The following is a 19,556-nucleotide window of genomic DNA, read 5'->3' on the forward strand; positions in this document are numbered from 1 at the left end:
ATATGGCTTCAGATGTTTTTTCCTCTTTGTACAATAACCTAAAATTTAAAAAAATGCTAAAGTTATGTGATGAATTTCACAACAATGGGCTTTAGTTCTTTAAAATAAATTTGTCTGTATGTTTTATCTTGTTTTAAATGCCATCATATTGCATTAATTATTAACCGCATGGATTATCTGTTGGGTACAGCACTCAACGACTATCATATCAGTGTTTAGCTCAGTATTAGTAAAACTGACTGAGTTATAACATTTTGGTATCTTTTTTAGGTTATTTGTCTGTGGCAGCCATCTTGAATAAGGTTGACTTCAAAGTTAATCAGTTGTAGACGTTCATTTAAAGATTATTTTCTTCAGTTTTCATTAGAATTCATCAACTAGTTCATGAAATATGTTGGTAACAGACAGGTTTGCCAACATTATTGCTCCGACTGGTGATAATAATCTGTCTTTGCAGGAGTCAACATAAATGTCAACGTACAATCAATAAATACCCACAAACCAATGAAGATTCCTTGATTTAAAATAGAGTTTAAAAGTTTGAATAACCTCTGACTTTGCCTCGGGCTGCCTGATATGATCGCACAGAAACATAAACTACTCAGAGTTATTATCTAAAACATACACAAAAAGAAAGGCGGAACTGTTCTTTTAATGGTGTTTGTGTTTCTCACCACAGGTCTCCTGGAGAGCAGCATGCGTCTGAAGCCCCATGAGGCCCAGAACTACAGGAAGAAGGCTCTCTGGGTGTCCTGGATCTCCATCGTGGTCACACTCATACTGGCTGTGGCAGCTTTCAGTAAGCATTTCAAACACAATATAACGCATCCAACATGCACACACATGGGGGCATAAAGTGACTCTGATGGATGTTTGCGTTCAGCGGTGAGCAAACTTAAATAGCAAATTATTTCTTGTGTCCTTGTTGAGTGGAACAAGAATACTGTGATCTGAAAAATGGTATTTATTAAACAAACGTCAAGTAGATCACTTAATAAAAACGTTTAGGTGTTATGTCTGCAGACTAAAAACAGATATTTGTTGGTGTGAAGTTGTTAGTAGAAGATATTGCACCAAATGATCAAATTTAAACAGCTTGTAATTTCCTTTGTTGAGACATTGTTTGGATACTTTGTTTACATTTTGTTAATATACTATATATATTATATAGTATATAGTATATATATACTTTGCGTTAAACAAAGAGTGTTCATTATTTTGTGTATGTTGTGCTTCCAGCAATTGTCTGAGAAATGACCTCTTTTCTCATTCTTGATTGATAATTGAGCTCAGATGTGTGATAAATCAGGTCCTCTTTTGTCATATTTTTCATGTTATAGTCCAGATCCGTACTGAACAACAAGTCGATCCAGACCCAGCCCACATGTGATGTTAGACTACATTTAAATGCATTAATACAATGCAGCAAAGTGTTTGTTTACTACTGGGATAATATAGAGTAGTGTGGCTTCTTTAAGATGTGATGGTGTGGCTTCAAAACTGTCGTTTAATATTTTTAGTGCCGTTGCAGAAAGCAGATTATTAGGATTATCTATATCAATACAATTGTGGATGATGGCTTTAAACTATGTGCTGATAACAAGTCACTTTGTTCTTCTAATTATCCAGACAGGACATTATCTCTGTTAGAGGTTTGTTAACCCAATGTGTTTGAAAAAAAAACTTGCCCGAGGTGGATGACAATCATTAGTTGCTGCTTTGCAAAGGTCACTTTAAGGAAAATGCTTTTATTAATTTCCGTAAATGAGGGAGAAGCTCAATGGAAATGTGTTGTAATGAATGTTAAATGCTGGTCAGTGTGATTGGGTTGTTGTTTCTGTGGCTGCAGCAGAATGCACAAACGACGCCTTAGTCTGGATATGAGCTGGTACTTTGATACTGTCACGACTTTTATTCTACTTCCATCATTAAAAATGGTGAAATCTCAGTGCGATATGTGAAAGAAACACTGAATAGTTCCTCTTGTGATCATATGCCTACTCTGACAAGATGAAGCAACAGTTTAAACACATACAGCATGTAGTCGTCCTTTGATGTACAGAATGTTTGGAGGGAGAAAGAGCATTTAGCTTTGTCATCCTGGCTAAGCATCCTGCAGAGCCACCACACCATGTGTTCAGATCTATTTCAACCTTTTTTAAGTACAAAACTGGTTTTAAAGACAAATATTTTATGTCAGATTCTTTTAAATAAGGAGCAGAAAAACGTTAACTGAGCTGTTCAGGAGCTACAGCACACAAATTTATTAACCCATGTGAGATGCATAAACTCTTTAGATGAATACAAACACTTAAATCTTCCTATTGTATAACTTAAACTAATACAATTAAGATTTTCTTTTTTTATAAGTTTTAATAAAGATGGATACAAACTATTATCCATGAAAAACACTGACTAATCTGGATACATTTTAAAGAACAAACATCTGAACATTACATAAAGTTCAGATCAAATTTATTGTTACTTTTTGCTAATTTAATATTAAAGAAAACATTTAATGATCCTTTTTATTCACTTCTTGTTTGAACATACCAACATCCAGAGAAATGTATTTTTCAATATCTCCTGCAGGAAGAAAATGTTCGATAAATTAAGGAATGGATGATAAATTCATAATTCCTTTTTAAAAGTCATTAGAAAACAGACAGGAATAAAACTGAAAGATTCAATGTTTGTCGATGCTTCTGAAATTAAAAAAAATGCCAATCTTAGAATATAAGAAATCATACTTTGGATCATATGTTTGGATAACCATAGTTCATAACCTGCTACTTTAAAAAAACAGAAAAATAACATTTCTAACTGTGGTTTGTTTGTTGGAGTTGAATTTTGCACCAAACATATGAACATCCTCTACTTTATAAACAAACATTTCTTTTGATTTTTAGTTTTTGTTTCTCTCAGTTGAAACCAGGATTTTGTGTTTGTTGATGTGTTTCTGGATGTAAAAGAAGAATATATTGTACTGACAAGAATCAGAACAGCTGAAACTGAAGTCTCTGAAAAGGCAACTAGTTGAAACCAGACGGACTGAACGAATGGACATGTAGACAAGTCTTACTCAACGATTTCCTGCAGCTCTGACAGGATGAGTCAGGACACCCAGAAAGGAAATTAAAATATTAATTCAACACTTCCTGGTTCTGTCGCCGCACAGCATGGAGTTGAAGAATGCTGTTCATTTTAAAAACTGAGTGAAAAAAAGAAGTAGGGCCGGGGAGAGTGAGCGACAGATGGATATAAAGGAGTGAAGCTCCGAAGGGTAGCATTACACCTGAGGATGAAGCAGGACGAGTCCTGGCATGAAGCGTCAGGGATCTGGTGGCTGTGATGGCTCAATTTTAAAGAACACCAGCGTTCTGTTTCCTCCTGCTTGTGCCCCAGTTTCTGCCTGCCTCTGAGTTTGTCTGTCCTCAATATTTTACACCTTCTCAAATTATTTCCTTATTTAGATTTTTTTTTTTTTTTTTTACATCTTTATCACTCGCCACCACGAGAGGTGAGCATGTGTGTCTGCATGCCTGATTGTGTTTGTCTGTCAGCAAATATCTCATGAACCACTGGAAGTATTTTAATTAATCTCTAGATGTACATCACTACATGTACATCTAGAAGTAAATACCTTTTAGAGTCAGACAGATTTAAGATGACTTGCACAGCTAATCAAACTTAGCAAACAGAAAATGGCTATAACTCAGTCAAATTTACAGATATCAAGCTTAAACTTGGTGTAGTTAGAGCTAAGAGTCATTTTCAATACATATTAGATCCTTGTTTGAAACTTTGGCATGGTGGTGGGCAACATTCATTCCATTAAGAAATGCTGGTTTTATTTTTATTGTGTTTATTTACCACATCCCCCCTTCTGTTTTATGTCGGTACAAGCTGACAATTCAAATGACAATTTGATTCTCTCAAGCTGCCTTGCTTTGTATGTAATACTCAAGAAGGCATGTTTTAATACAAGCAGGGTGGAAGACAAAGCCTGCTTTTATTTATAATTTTATTTCTGCCAACCTTTTCTGATTCAGTTCTTTTATCTCTTTTCTTTCTTTTTTTCTTTTCCGTCAGAGAAAATTTGCAGAGATCCTTTGCTGCTCTGTAACCTTTAATAGGATTTGAAGAATTCAGAGGGGATGAAGGTTCAAACTGGTCCTCCTCTGCTCCACTTTCAGTTCTCTTGATCATTGAATGTCTTGCTCACGAATGGCTGCTCTGTGTTTGAGTGCAACCTTTCTCAAGGAGCTGTCTTTTGTGACTTCCCATTCACCTGTGAAAGTGCTACAAGTCTTTGAAGCTTATCAGACACATCAGGCTCAGACAGTGAGAATAGACCACACAGATGTTTAAGAAAACAAGCACTGATATAATGTCTAGTAAGAGCTCTGCATGGTTGTTTTTAGAGATAAAACAGGGAAGTTGTTTCAGGGTAAGTTTGACTGAAATCCTTTCCACAAGTCTTTCACAATACAGTTGTTATTGCTGTGAGCCGATAAGATCTTTTTGTTGGTGCTCGCTCTTGTGTACCAGTCTCAACTATAACAATGTTGTTGCTGCTACTGAAGCACATATAACAAATTCAAAGGACTATAAGTAGAATTGGTGGATTTCTTTTACATTAAGCTGGTCTTATTTTATATTTCACAATGGTTTACATTGTTTCTGGTTTTTTGCCATTCTTAAAATATCTTACCAAATCTTTGCAGAGTTGTTGGAGGTGTCATGATGGTTTAATTGTCCAGTCCACATGTGTTTTGTGGACCTGGAGAAGGCTTACGACTACTGCATGTGCTTAATGGGATTTTATTTGGCGTGATGTAGGAGTGCGTGCACTTTTAAAGGCTATTCAGTCCTCGTATGACCAAAGATGGGGGTCTGCCTTCATTCTTGGCACAAAGTCGGGGCTGCCCTTGTCTCCAAAGCTGTTTGTAATGTTCATCAATAAGATACCAGGGTGTAGTTGAAAGGAGGGTGTCTCGTTTCTGCTCTTTTTAGGCAATGGGGCAGTGTTGGTGTCTTCAAGCCATGACTTGCAGTATGGACTGGAGTAATTTGCAGCTGAATGTGAAGCATTCTGTCTGTTGTGGTGAAGAAGGAGCTGATCTGTCTACTAACCAACCACCACTTATATTCATGAGATCATGTCTGAAATAACAAGATCAATGAATTCAATGGAGAGCTTCCTCTGTAGGATGGGCACGTGACAGGGTGAGGAGCTCTGTCGTTTAGGGGGAGCTCAGAGAAGAGTTGCTGCTCCTTCATATCAAAAGAGGTCAGCTGTGGTGGTTCAGGCTTCTGATGAAGATGCCTTCTCACCAGATGGGAAACGAAACATCTTCAACAGAACAGAACAGAAGTCCAGTTGCTTTGTTTTTTAAACTTTTTGGATTTAGCATGTCCTGACTGACAGAGGAATCATATATCCCATCTGGCCTGGGCAAGTGAGTGGCTGGAGAGATGTTTTTTACCTTTGCAACCAAACCTTGGATTAGCAGAAAAAAACAGATAAATAAAATATTTAAACTGTGATAAAGCATGGCCATTAACACTTTCATATGAAAGACGAATTACATTTTTAGTCAGATTTTTACAAGAAATACAATCTGTCTTGTTAGATCCCACCAGAACTGCTGCAACATTTTCAATCAAAGCTTTTTATTGAACATTTGGGATGTCTTTATAAAAAGGAAATACAATTGTCTTGCCAAGAAGTAATAACTGCATGAACTAGATTTTCTGCATCTTTCTGGGACAGAACGTTTCTAATTGTAACAATATTATGTAGGTGAATGAGAACTTTAATCAGTGCTGTTTCTGTGCTTTGATCAACTCTAAATCCTGACTGATTAAGATTATTGTGGCACAATTGATCCCACAGTTGATATGTCCCATTTTATTTTCAAGACATTTTGAAATAAATGCAATGCTTGATATATGGTTTATTGTTTTCTAAAATTTTTGAATCAATAAATCGTGAACTTTCCATCTGATCACCCACAAATGCTTGTTTATACCAGGTGTGAACAGGAACTTGTTCCTTCCAGGCAATCAGAATAAAGCATTTTTTTGGTAGAAACACAAATTATACAAATAAAAATCTATGATTTCTTGTAGTTCAGTCACACTTTTGACTTCTGATGCAAAATATCTAAAAACACATTTAGTTTCTTTGCTTTGAAGTTGTTGGTCTGCAATGACCTACATAAAAAAATCACACATTTTTATATATTTTTAGAAACCATGATGCAAGGTGTGTATGTACTTTAGTTTATATTTATGTGATGCATCTGTATTCTGCTTGACTAAGCAGGCACAGACAAGGCTGCTCCATAGTCAAAGCTGGGGTTGGAGCTGCACACCAACAGGATAGATTTTCAGATCACCTCACAGAGCTTCTAGGTTCAGCCTATAGGTCTGCACACTAATAGGCTGCCACTTGATCCACTGGCATCATTGCCAGCAACAAATTGTTGTTGAGCAGGGAGAAGATGGTGCGATGAGGAAGAGGAGTGAGAGGAATAAAGCTCAGAGTGAGAAGGAGAACAGAGAGAAGGTAAAACAGACAGAAAAACTGGAGGAAGTGGCAAAAAATTCACAAATTTGAAAAAACAAGAAAAAATCTTGGAGAAGATAAAGGTAAAAGAGAAAGCCAAGAAGGAAAAGAAAGTAAAAAAAGGCTTTCTATATTCTCCCTCAGTTTGCTTTCTCCTCCTGTTTGCTCCCTTCTTCTTTCTGTTTCTGTAAATTAACCTAGATGCATAAAATAAAGCCTAAAAATAGTTATAAATAAACCATATTTATAGATATTTTATGTGTGTCACATGATTTGAAACTCTAGACAGGGTTACTGAAGCTCAAGGTCTGCAACAAATTGGTTGTAAGATACAACCTTCACACAAAAATTGACTTGTTCACAGATGATAGGATGCCCACAATTCAAGTGTTGTTTGGCTTATTTTTCTCTTCTGTCACAAGTTAAACTGAGGTTTTCAATCAGGCCCAGATTAGTGTTGCTTCACCCACGGTGAATGCCATACTTCAAATGGATTTTTTGACCAAACAGCTGTGGGCTTTATGGAAATTTTAGTATTTTAGCATTTCAGCCCAGATTTTGCCTAATAGAACATTTGCTAGCATTTAATTGGTGCAGAAAATTACATTTGCATTGCTTGTTAGATCTTACAAATTGCAATTTAGCAAAAAGCTTTCATAAACAGAAGCTTTCTTTAATAATAATATTAATAAAAAAAGAAACGCCTCTCCACAGGGCATATTTTATTTAAGTCTAGCCATAACTGCTAGACTTGTGATCTAAAGGGTGACTTTACTTCTTGTAATGCTGAAGCTTTTTGGCTTATTGTTGAAGTTTAGTTGTAGTTGATTTTCTTATAATATCATTGAAATTTAGTCATTTATTAACATGAAATTACTGCAGTTCTGCAACGTCATCACAATTTGAATTTCCTTTTATAAAAGTAAGTTTTATTATTCATTCTGCCCTTAAAGGTACATTTAGTTTGATCACAAGACCAGAGTCAGAACAGAAACTGAATGAGCTCTACTGTTGTCCAAAAGCTACTAGAATCACACATGAGTTGCTCTTTTGATATGATTTCATAGAACATCCAGCATCCTGGTCCAATATGAAATGCAGTGTGTATTAAATGAAAATACTCCATTATAGTTGTGCTCTGTTAGGAGATCCCCAAATGATAGATGGTGGTCTGGATCTGGACCCAAATGAATTTTACACAACACAGCTTTACTACAATTGACAGCAATTTATTTTACGCCATGCAGTTTTTTAAAGGTTTTTGTAATTCGTGTTAGGTGGTGCAGCTTTTCTAGCATCTTTGGTAATTTAATATAATAGAAAATAAACAGAAAGCCCAGCCCACAGAGAGGTACAGGCTTGAAGAGACAATATGATGAATGAAGAAAACTAGCAAGGCTGTCATTGAAACAACTATCTTATCTTTACAAGGAAATAGAAAATAAATAGGCAGACCTTGCTGAATTTTAATTGAAGACCACTGTGCTTTTTACTCTTATACAAAGGAGAATTTTGTGTGACCAATGTTAAAGGTAAATACCATCAGAAGAAAAAGGTAAACCTTAATCCTCTGTTTTTCTGTGTTAAAAACAAAATGTGACTCCAAGCACTTCACACTTCAGAATCAGATTTGGGTTTACACCTTGTCTCATGAAATCTATGCTAGACGAGAATGAACGTGTTTGTCTGTAACTCAGACGGATTATAAAATCACGATTCTTTGTCTTGTCCCTTTCAATGCATTAAAGTGATGCTGCAGTATTATTTTCCATTAGCATTCAGCCACAGTCATTACAGGGGCCTTTTTTCTCATTTACTACATTCATTTACTTCATTGAGACACACCAAAAACAAATGATGAATCACAGAAGGCAGCGTGTACATAAAAGAGATGTTTGCATTCAGTGGTTCCATATCTGAGCTCTGTCTGCGGGGCCATTCATCATAACCAGGCAGTCACTGCAGAAACACAGTTGTACAAATATGCATCCTCCCTCCTTCTCTCGCTCCAGTTCTGCCTCTCTCTGTGGTTTACTGCATCAGTCCCTCGTGCACACCCACTTTTCCTCATTTCCTCCTTCCCGAACTTCCATGCACCATGCTCTGTTTCACTTTCTTTCTCCCTCTTAAAGCAAATGTGACCTTCAGTCTTTCTCTAACCAAAAAGTGTAATCATTTATTTATTCAATTGTTGTTTATTCTTTTTACTTTTTAATACAGTCTGCTTTTAAATACCTTGCAGCTGTCCAGCTGAGAGAAAGTCCTGCGCTTTATGATTCTCAGAAATCCTTTTCTATACTTTGTGACTTTAAAGCAGCGGGCAGCAATTACAATTCAGCAAGGTCCACCTCATGAAATTTTACTCTAACAAAGCTCCAGAATATAGATGTATATTTTAGTTCTTTCTTTGTGACAGCTATGCTAGTTTTCTTCTCTCACTATACTGTTATTTCAGGCCTTTTCCTCTCTGTGGTTCAGAGAGAAACCGCAGGCCAGATATTATAACTATTAGAAGAGCTGTGATGCCTAAAATAAATGACTGTAAATATAGGAAAAGCTGTGCGCACATATGCATACGCACTGCAGATGTATTTACTTTGTGCTCTTCGGAAAGTGTCAAGCTTCATAAGGTTGTACAGGTTTTATTTTTTTCAAATTAATGTCAGATTTTATTATTTTTATTATTCAAAACAGATATTATCTTCTGATTCAGGCCATCAAGATATATTACAATACGATGGCACAGCACTATTTTTCTAGTGTGCAGACTCTGGCTCCAAAAGTATAACATGGCATCTCCCAAAAACAGACATTTTGCATTCAATTCTGGAGAAAAGGAGATGCTTCATCTGTCTTTATTAATGTCTATGGTTCAAACATCATTATATGTCTACGCATAACCAGACTTTTCTGCGTCACTTTGTGGGTTCTTAAAATAGTAATACATAGTAATGCACAAGCATTATGTGTGTTACCTGTAAGGACTGTATGACCATGCTCTGTTGGCAACAATACTGCTGAAACATGTCCCATCTTCAGTTTTATATATTTATGTTGAATTTTAAAAAATGTATTTTTCCTGCATGAATACTTGCTCATTTGACTTTTGTCGAAATTTACATTTAAATAGACAAAACAGAGAGAAAAAGCATGCCACAGTATATAAGATTAATAAGAAGAAGATTCTTATATTCACCAAAGTGAATGCTGAGAAACATGCTTATAATTTTCGCCTGTGGAAACACACATGGGGGAGTGTATAGATGTCTGGCAGTAGTTCAAAAAACAGTGAGTGTGTGTTTTTGTGTGCATATAATTCAAATCTTTTCATCATTATTTAAACCCCTTTGCCTGAGCATTTATGTATTTAATTCAGAACTGACTCTTCTCAAGTCTTAGTGTATTTATTTAGCGTCTGCTGGAGCTGCATATCATTTAGTATTATCTTTTATATAGAAAGCAAAGAGTTTTATGTCAAACTTAAGATCCTTACAAACTTGCATGTTAATTTGGCCAAAAATGGATCCCTTTTCTCTGCTCATATTTGGTACAGAGGTGTAAATCATCTCAGTTTGGACTTCTGGTATAGGCATATTTCATGTTTTTGATTTAAATTTTTTGTCTTTTTTTAAAAGGGCATCTCCAAGAATGGCTTTCTTTCACTTTAATGCTCAGCTGGAAAATGTCATGAGCTTCTGGTCCACTTCTAGCTGCCAGCTGCTGAAGGAGAAGTCCTTTATTATGTTAATGGACATCCACATAAACTCAATTGCTATAATCAGATGACCTTTGTAAGCAGTATGTAATTTGCCATGAATGCCTACTTTCTTGACTCAAACTGAACACATGTAAACCATAAACTAGACTGTTAAAATCTTAGATAGGCTAGTTCTTTCTGCACATTCCTTACCAATGTGTTTAGTTACAACCTTTGTCGTTCCTCGGATGATCCAGATTCTTCTTAAACAATGGAAAATGACGTAGAACAGTAAATGAAGGTGAGTGAAAAGATCGGTTGTTCAGTTGAATGCTGATCTTGTTGAATGTAAGCCACTCCATTCTTTGCTGTGTCTGTGTATTGTGTGGTAAAATGGATAATAGCGTCTTTACCAGCGTGTGCTGAGACTGTATTTACCATTTATCAGCTGCGAGTCTCACTGACTCGGGTTGAGATACTGCACCTCTATGTAGCATCTTCTGACTGACAGAATGGGGACATGGGTACTTTGACTTCTCGGGAAAAGAGTGGGGTTACTGACATGTTGGCTGCTTTGCCCACCCACCTCTGTAAGGTATGGGTTAGGGTTGCACAATATATCTCGCAATATCAGTGATCGCAAAATCAAAATTGCAAAGGACTGCTTGGACTGCAATGAATCGTAGGTCATTCTATTTTAAGTACCATGCATTCATGTTCTGCGCTCTAATAATGTATTTGGTCAGTCCAACAGACTTTTACTGGCCTTGATGCCCACACCTGGTTTACATGATAGTGACAACAGAGGAGAAATTGACTAAAATGTGGATTCATCACATTTGATATTGTCATCCCAGTATCAAATATATACATTATATATGTTTTTCTAAAATTTTGCAGCCCTAATATTAGTAAATGATCCATATTTTTTACAAGAAAGATATATTATAAAGACTTTTTTCTTTAAGGTAGCAGGTTAGTTTGATTTCAACAAATTTTGGTACATTTGTTCTGTTCCTTGATGCTACCACCCAAAATCTAATGAAAATAAAAAGGTATGAAACCAAAACAACTTTATTAAAGACCTAGCATTCCTTGAAGGCCGTTGTCTTTCACGGCAGAGTTTTAAACTAGATCATCTTATGTTGAAAAGGGAGTGAGTTATAGCTGTTTTCTTCAAAACTTGTAAATGATGTTACGCATGATCTCATGCAAAATTGCAAGATCTTTTCAGATAGGTTAGTGTTCAAACATACTCTGAGCATGCCAGTGTTTTATTTGAAACTTCAGCAGGCAAGTTAAGGAATGATACTTCTATTCAGTTATTTTTTGACAAATTGTCACAAAATTTATCGAAGTGTGGATTGTTGTCTTTAAAGTCTTTTGCACTTTTAAGTTTCAGCTATGCTATCTAAACTGTCTTCCTTGGTAAGCAGCATGCTGCATCTGTCCAGCTCAGAATAATCTCACAATGAGTGGATCTCCGTGTAACCATCGTCGCTGAAGCTCTGAAGCAGTGAAGTTATATTCAGCATTCTTAGATTTTCACACCAGATGCTTCAGTCCCATCTCCCCTCCCTTTTCTACAACACCAAGAGGCGACAAACCAATTACGCACACAGATGCAACGGCGTCTGACGCAAGTTGTAGATATAAATATATATCTCTTAAAGAAGTACTATCCCAGTTGGATACGTTTCCTTAACTGTATTATTAAATACAGTTGTTATTTCTTTGAAAAGCTCCTGAAAATAGATGCACACTCTCTAGACCTTTGTTTAAAGGAATTGTTATTCAAGACACATCCTGCTGTCTAATCATCATCAATAGTTAATGAAGTGTTTGACTTTGTTTGTGTGCATGAAGTTTTATGCGTCACACAATATGTTTAAACTCACTTTTTGTTGTAGAAGTCGTTTATTAAAATTGTTGTGAGGTGGAAGATAATGTCAGAGTTATAAATCACTGCCTTAATGTTTGCTCTGTAAATAGAACATTGTTTTTTTTTCATAAAATTTAATAATTTATCTAGATAAATGACTGGATTGTGGCTGGGCATATTCCTTGTTTTCTTTATGCTATCTTGATGTACTTCCTCCAGTGAATTTATTGTGAAACGCCATGATAAGTCAAGAGAAAGCTTTAATATATATCTCTGTGATCCTTCAGGTGATTTTGTTTTATTTTCAGTGATTAAAGAAATTAATCTCTTGTAAAAAATATCATATGTTGGGTAAATTTGAAAACACTGGACTGTGGCAACTACTGACAGATTTTCACTTTTAACAGTTTAAAAATGTGAGACATAAGTTTTATAGGAACTAAATACACTGTCATGTTGCACAGGCAATGTTTGCTCCCATACAGTACATCTAAAGTTAGAAATAAGCATTTTTTTTCAGCTTTATTGTTTCTGAGCAGCATGTGTTTCACACAGAAAGCCTTTGAACAAGTGCATGTGTGATTTAACTCACACCTGTGCTGATCTGAAGAGCCTTGATGTTCGGGGGATACCATGTGGTCATTCACGGTGTGTTACTCAGCTTCTGTCATCAGCGGGGAACTGGGATGGAACTAAATAATAAATGTTGGAACAGACAGACATACAAACAGATGTTTAAGTTGTGCAACGTGTTGCCAGCTTTATTGGAGCATTTGAAACTCTTTCAGGATTAAAATACATCTGTGGGTCTCCTCTTGTATAGAACTGAAATCTAACAATGAAAAATAGCACTCCTTGTTGTGCAAAATGAGTGAGAACTTGTAGTATTATTGTCCTAATTTGCCATTTTCCCATTGCCATTTTGGAACAATACATGATGTCCTAATGTTCACATTTTGGGATTTAATTAGGCAAACCCTTTTGTTTACACTTAGATTCAGGTTTAGTTTGTTGCTAAGGTGATTCTGCCCATCTCAGCATCCCTGCTCTGCCTGGTTCTCAGGCTGAATGGATTTCTGTGTCGGCTTCACACTTCATTAATCTTCTGATCCAACCTCTAGTTTGTGACAAGCTGTCAGATTTTACAACCAGACTGCCTCCCAGTTTAGACGTGGTTAATGGACCGAGGTCACTATGGCAGCCATTCACATCATTCAAGGCTTCCTTTATGGTCCACCATTGGTTTTGTTGTAATATTGGTGCAAACTATAATCCTGTGATTGTACGCAACAGTGTATTGGCTTAATTAAATGAAGCTTATCCAATCTTTACCAGTTTTCTTCTGTAGATACAAATTCAACCTGTGCATGCCTATTTCTTGTATGAAGTCTTTTATAAACATCATAGGTTATCTGTTCAACCAGAGCAAAATGCGCTCATCGATGACTCATATTTTTGTTTGATGGTACGCTTTATGTTCTACATCTGGAGATTGTTTTTTTTTTGCAGTAACCAGCTGCCAGAATCAAATGCTGCCGTCAGAAAGAGGCCCCAGAAAATATCAGACCTCACTGCAACACTGAAAAACTACTGAGCCCCTGTTTTGCAAACCCTGAAGGGCAATTACAAGATAGATGCACGGTGAGATATAATCATTTTACAGCAAAATATTTTATATAAACATTTGAGAATTGAAAACTGTTTGAATCAGGGTTTAAGGCTTGCTTGTCCACCTTTTCAGTCTCTTATGACTTTTACTGCAATAACAAAACAAGAATAAAAAAATGTAATAAAATCTGTTGGATGAAAGGCTGAAAACAGACTGAATACTCAAACCAGTGTTAGCGTCACTGAACGTGTTAGCACAGTGTATTCTAGAATTACCTCACTGACACCTCTCCCCTTACTTGTTTAGCTTCTGTTCGAAGCTCTGTGTAAGCATTTTCTATCAAGAGTAAAAGAGTGTTTTATCTGTGTATTTGCTTGGCTGTCAAAAACTCTCCATCTGCAGCACAATTATAGAGCAGCCTCTGTAGGCAGCTTCACACAGTTGACTATTTTTACTCCTCACTGATGAGCCAAAGAAGTAAGGTGGTGCAATAAGATCCAATAAAGGACTAAAAAGATTTTCTATGCGTAAACAGAAGTGGGTTTGTGTTCAGGATGTTGTGTACACAATGGGAATTTGCAGCATTCAATAGACTACTGTGAGCTGACTTATTCACCACTTTAATTAAAGGCACCACTATACAATGAGACTACCTTTATAGAGAATTATTACATAATAATCTAGTTTTAAATTAAGCTGAAAAAACTTTATAAACTATTAACAAGCAATTGCAGTGCATTAGATAAAAAAGGGCTATAGTGACCAAAAGTAGAGCTTCATTTATCTTTACTGTTCAACCAAGATTACATTTTCTTCATTAGCTACCTGTAATAAATAAAAAAAATATTAATTTGAATATTTGTTCCTTTGTTAGTAACCCTATCATAAAGCATTTAAAACCCTTTGTCTCTTTGTAACGTGGTACCAGAGTTTAATTTTTTTAAAACATTTTGTCAGAATATTAAAATTTGACTAGAATTGTAGTAATTTCTCATTTAAATATCTGTGTTAAATTAATTATTTGTGATGTATTACATTTCTAAACTATTTATCTTCTAAACTTTCTATGCAAAGTACCCAGTCTCCAGTAATTCATATAGGTTACGTCTAAATCAGTTAAACGGATTGAGAAATGCTGAATGACTTAAGTCAGCAGGGCTGTAGTTGATCCCGTGTCAGATACTATCTACCAGTACAAAGGTTTTCTTTTAACCATCACTTCTCAGAGTTCAAAACCCTTTTATTTGTAAAACAAAATGTTTTTATACTGTATCCGAGTCCTTGATAAAGCATAAAAAAGAGTCACTTTTTTTGTTTGTTTAAAACATACTTTTTAAAGGTTTGTATCGTTCAGTCTCCATGTCTCTGGTTTGTGATGCAAGCTCTGTTTGAAAGACTTTGACCACAAACTACATATATTTGAAGCAACGTGAGTATTTTTGAGTGTGTCTCTACATAAAGGTATACAATTATTTTTGTGATGTGCTAAAAAAAGTTTATGTGAGATGCTGTAAATTTCTCTCTTGGTTATTTATTATAATTTTTGTTTAATAGCTACACTTCAGTCAAAACAGGATTACAGAACCAAAGAACTCTTTAAAAGCCTCTAGAACTATTTTCTTTGCAGATGAGTTTACTGAGCATAGTGTGACACTCGGTTTCAGTGCTTCCTTTTTTACCAGGTGTGTGTGTGGGTGTGTGTGCGCATGTGTTTACAAATGCTGTCTGAGCTGAGTCATTATTACAACAGTCACAGGCTTGCTTCAATACCTTGTTTGCATACTGTCTAGAGGTCAGTTTTTCTATGGCCGATGCCAATTTTTAGAAATAAGGTCAGCTGATGGCCAATGTACATGTTTTTTTATGGTCAGTGTTTATTTGAACTGGTTGTAGCAGCTACTGCCGCATCTTCATTTTCCTACTTTATAATTGATTAAGTATGCACAGGCATGGCTGATTGCTGACATTTTATAAGTGGCCTATATCAACCAATCTAAGCTGGTTGGTTAATTAATTGCTCTGTTTCTAATAGTGTCTGCTTAAACCTGACATGAGTGTATCTTCAGAGGATGCTTTCCTGACATGTACTGCATTTGGAGTAAACATTTACAAAACATAAAGTAAGAAAAAAAGTTGTGTTTGCAGTATGGAAAATGGTAAAGTGATAGCTACATTCTTTACATCAGTTGAATTAATATTCTTTTTGCAAAGTACAGCTGTCAACATCAGGTGTTATTTCTCAGACTTCCTTTGTAAAATTCATAATGTCTACAGAAATGGTTCAGAAAAGAAGCCTTCAGTTCCAAAAAGGAATAAACTTGACCTAAAAAGAGCTGCTCATTAGTCAGTTTCATCTTAGTGCGTTAGCTTTCATATCTAAAATGTAATTTCTCTGTTCTAGTTGCAACCAAAGCTCTCACTGTTGCTTTTTCATGTCAGAAAATAACCCTTATTGTACTGCAAACTTGCATACTGTTGATCTGTTGTGATATTTTAGTGTAAGTCTTAAATGAATGGCTCAAAGGTGAAGCCATGGTAGTTCCCTAATGTAAAACTACAAGCTTCCTGCCTCATACTGCGGGGAATTACAAAGGAAACAGTAACAGTTCTTAAGCACCCCACAGCTAGTTCCTCTGTGATCAATTGCAAAGTGACGTTTGCAGTGGATCCATTACAGAGCGGCCAGGGCGTCCTTATGCTGCCATTTGTTACCTGCTAAACAGATTGCTGTATGTGCTGGCCTGCTTGGCCTCAGGGAAAAGGGCCTGGGAGTGCCTAATTCTCCCCTTAATGCATGAATGTTTTATCGAGCCCGTACTGTTGAGTTGATGGAACTCGTAAATAGCATCAGAGAAGCCTGAGAAGGAGTGAGGAAGGAAATGCAAGCAAGAATGGAAAAGTCATTTATCTTCATTTCACCATGTAGTCCTATCACTTCTGTCATCTTTTTAGAAATAATTGAACAAACTGATGTCACCGCCTCACTTTTTAATCTTCTTTCTGTGCTTTTACAAACAAGGTTATAGGTTTAAAGCCTAATTAAAGACAATGAATGTTAGTTTGCATCTTTGTGTAGCAATGCCCAAATATTTGCAGCTTGGGGACTGAACAGATTCCTTGCAGCCAAATGTAAATAAGATGTCGGAACTCATTCAGGATATGCTTTTCATACCAAATGATTGTTTTCACAATTCTTTAAAAAACACACTAGAAGTTCAAACATAACTATTTTTGCAAAACTGAGAAGGTTATTTAAATTTTTTTGCTATTTCCAGCATTTCTTTCCTTGGTGCAACTTTAAAACGTGCACTGTGAAATGTACACAACATGAATCAAAAGCCAACAAGTTACTCACCACCCACTCATGGTGGCTTTACCCTCTGTTCAAAACAGCCAAGACAGTTTCTTATTTCATTGGTGTCAAGAAGACAGATGAAACAGAAGTAGTGGGACACGTGAAAGACAGGGCGTGGGTGGTTGTCAGACGTGTAAACAACATTTATTTGCAAAGCAGGTTTAAAAACTGATACAAACTTTATGCATGTAAGATAATTAATGCTTTAATTTTTATCAAATACCCCGCCTTGTTTACAAGTATTTTGTCTCAGTCTGTCTGTATCTTCCATTCAGAAGGTCCAAAGCCACATCAAAACACACACACACACACACACACACACACTTCTATTCTTGTTTTTTGGGCATTGTTGGGACGCATGAACAGCTGGTGCATTGTGGGAACCATCGTTCCTGAAGGTTACACACACACACACACACATATGCACTTTAAACAGGAGACTAATTTGCACTCAAATCTTCAGCCCACTTCTGGATAGACAGCCAAAGCTACTTAGATTAGGCCAGTGTGTGTGTGTGCATTTGTGTGTGTTCGTGTGTGTAACAAATGATCCTAGCAGATACAAACCAGGGATTTCTCTTTCACTATCCCAGGGATGTTTTGTAAGAGTGAATCAGGATTTTTTACTGAATAGACAGCCCGAAGGCACAATGTCACACTTCAATGCTGAATGGATCATGTCAGACATCCCAAAAAAGTAGTTTTACAAAATGCAATATACGAGAAAACAATAACAGGACTTTAACATTTTACTGTCAATATTAACGGGAATACAGCATCATTTGGATATTGCTGCTTGGGAATATTTGTGATACATGTCAAAGTTGTTTTTTTTCTCTTTTCATCACCTTTCCCAGTAACTGAACAGATGATTCACTTCAGACTCTGTAGATCAGAGTAAATTCTGGGTTTTAAGGACATTCAGATAGATATGTTTCATTTTTATCGACCACATTTACTAATGATATCTCTTTCTGGTGTGACCAGCAGTTTTAAACACACAATAAAACAACAATGTTCCCAAATGTATCACCAATGTCATGTGTTTGAAACTCAGCAACACATTTTAGAACATGTTGGCCAGAAATTGTCAAAGAGATGCATCAGTCTAACTTAGACTGTAACCTCACAGTTTGTCTTTATTTTATAGGAAGTAGTATTTTTAAAGTCTAGATAAGTATGGAAAAAAACAAAACAAAGTATGGAAAGACATGAATATTTCCAGATGCTACTACAGTTTAACACAATAAATTTGGTGTTAAATGTTTCACAGTGTGAGCTATGTTTAAGAAATGTTTGCAATGTGCTTATTCAGGCTATGTGAGGTGGTTACTGTAGCTTTTTTCTGTGCTGATGTATTGGTATTGAATTAATAATGAGGTGGTTGTTCTTTAGACAAAATGCATGTTGATTACTTTATGTTCCCTCTGTTAGCTGTGTCAGCAGCAATTATCGAATAGAGACAATGTGGATCACATTTTTTTCCAAAATAGGCTCTCACTAATTCAGATGAACAGTAGCAGAGGTATGTCAGCTTGTCTTTCTCTGTCCAATTAGTTCAGCATAAGGTTGGCCCAATATTACTGTTACCCAGAAATGTAGCTAAAACTAGTCAGACTGGCTTGTTTTCAAACCTTGTAATAGTTACAGACATTAGAAAATGAAGAATTTGCTGTACTCTGTGTTGGTTAATTTTCTTTTCTGGACATCCTTTCAACACAAGATGTGCTTAAATATCATCCATACAGTGTTTTCACAAGCTCAGCAATCAAAGTTCTGCCAAATGCTGGAGTAAGATCAATAGCTTTGTTTTATTTGAAAAGAGACACTATTTTAGCACTTTCTCGCAGCGTTATGAGAAGTGCAGCTCACAGTCAAACTCACCATTTTATTCTGCTGCCTGTTATTTGCTGGTATGTCTCTCTGGAGGCAGAGATGAAGGCTAAAGTAAGGTGACAGCACAGAATCAAATAAATGGAAAGAGTTGCCGGTTCTGACTCACACATCGTTCATTTTTAAGCAAGATGAAACAGCGAGTTGGATGTGGAGTTATTAAGATGGTTGAATCTGGGCTAACTGCAGCTGCTCAACCAAATGTGGGTTAGTTTGCTGTGCGAATGATTCATTAAAAAGTGCCAGATTGGATTTTAGAGCAGGAATATTTTCAGACAAGGTATAATGAGCACGTCTGAAAACAAATCTTTGGAAAGATGCAAATTAGACATGTCTTTGAAACACACTAAAATGAATTAGCATAAAGCTGTGAAAAAGATTTAGTCTCTTTGTCATTTCAAGAACAATAAAATGTTTTCTTAAAGTATCTAATAATAAAAAAAAATCCTTGAGACAACATTAGATGTCCAGTCCTTTTCAGTTCTAACTGCAGTTTCAGCTTAATCGCCTTCAGTGGCTTTCCTCAGCTGCCAAACTCTTCAGAGT

General features: G+C 36.1%; 1 protein-coding gene across 1 annotated transcript in view; it reads left to right on the top strand.

Annotated features, from left to right (window-relative positions):
• tmem163a (transmembrane protein 163a) overlaps positions 1 to 19,556 on the top strand; it is a 57,525-nt gene that overhangs the window by 7,965 nt on the left and 30,004 nt on the right. The window contains exon 2 of the mRNA XM_017420760.1: positions 680 to 799. Coding sequence (XP_017276249.1) covers positions 680 to 799 — 120 coding nt within the window. The remainder of the gene's footprint in view (positions 1 to 679; positions 800 to 19,556) is intronic.

This window comes from Kryptolebias marmoratus, linkage group LG6 (genome assembly GCF_001649575.2).
Source record: "Kryptolebias marmoratus isolate JLee-2015 linkage group LG6, ASM164957v2, whole genome shotgun sequence".
Lineage (NCBI taxonomy): Eukaryota > Metazoa > Chordata > Actinopteri > Cyprinodontiformes > Rivulidae > Kryptolebias > Kryptolebias marmoratus.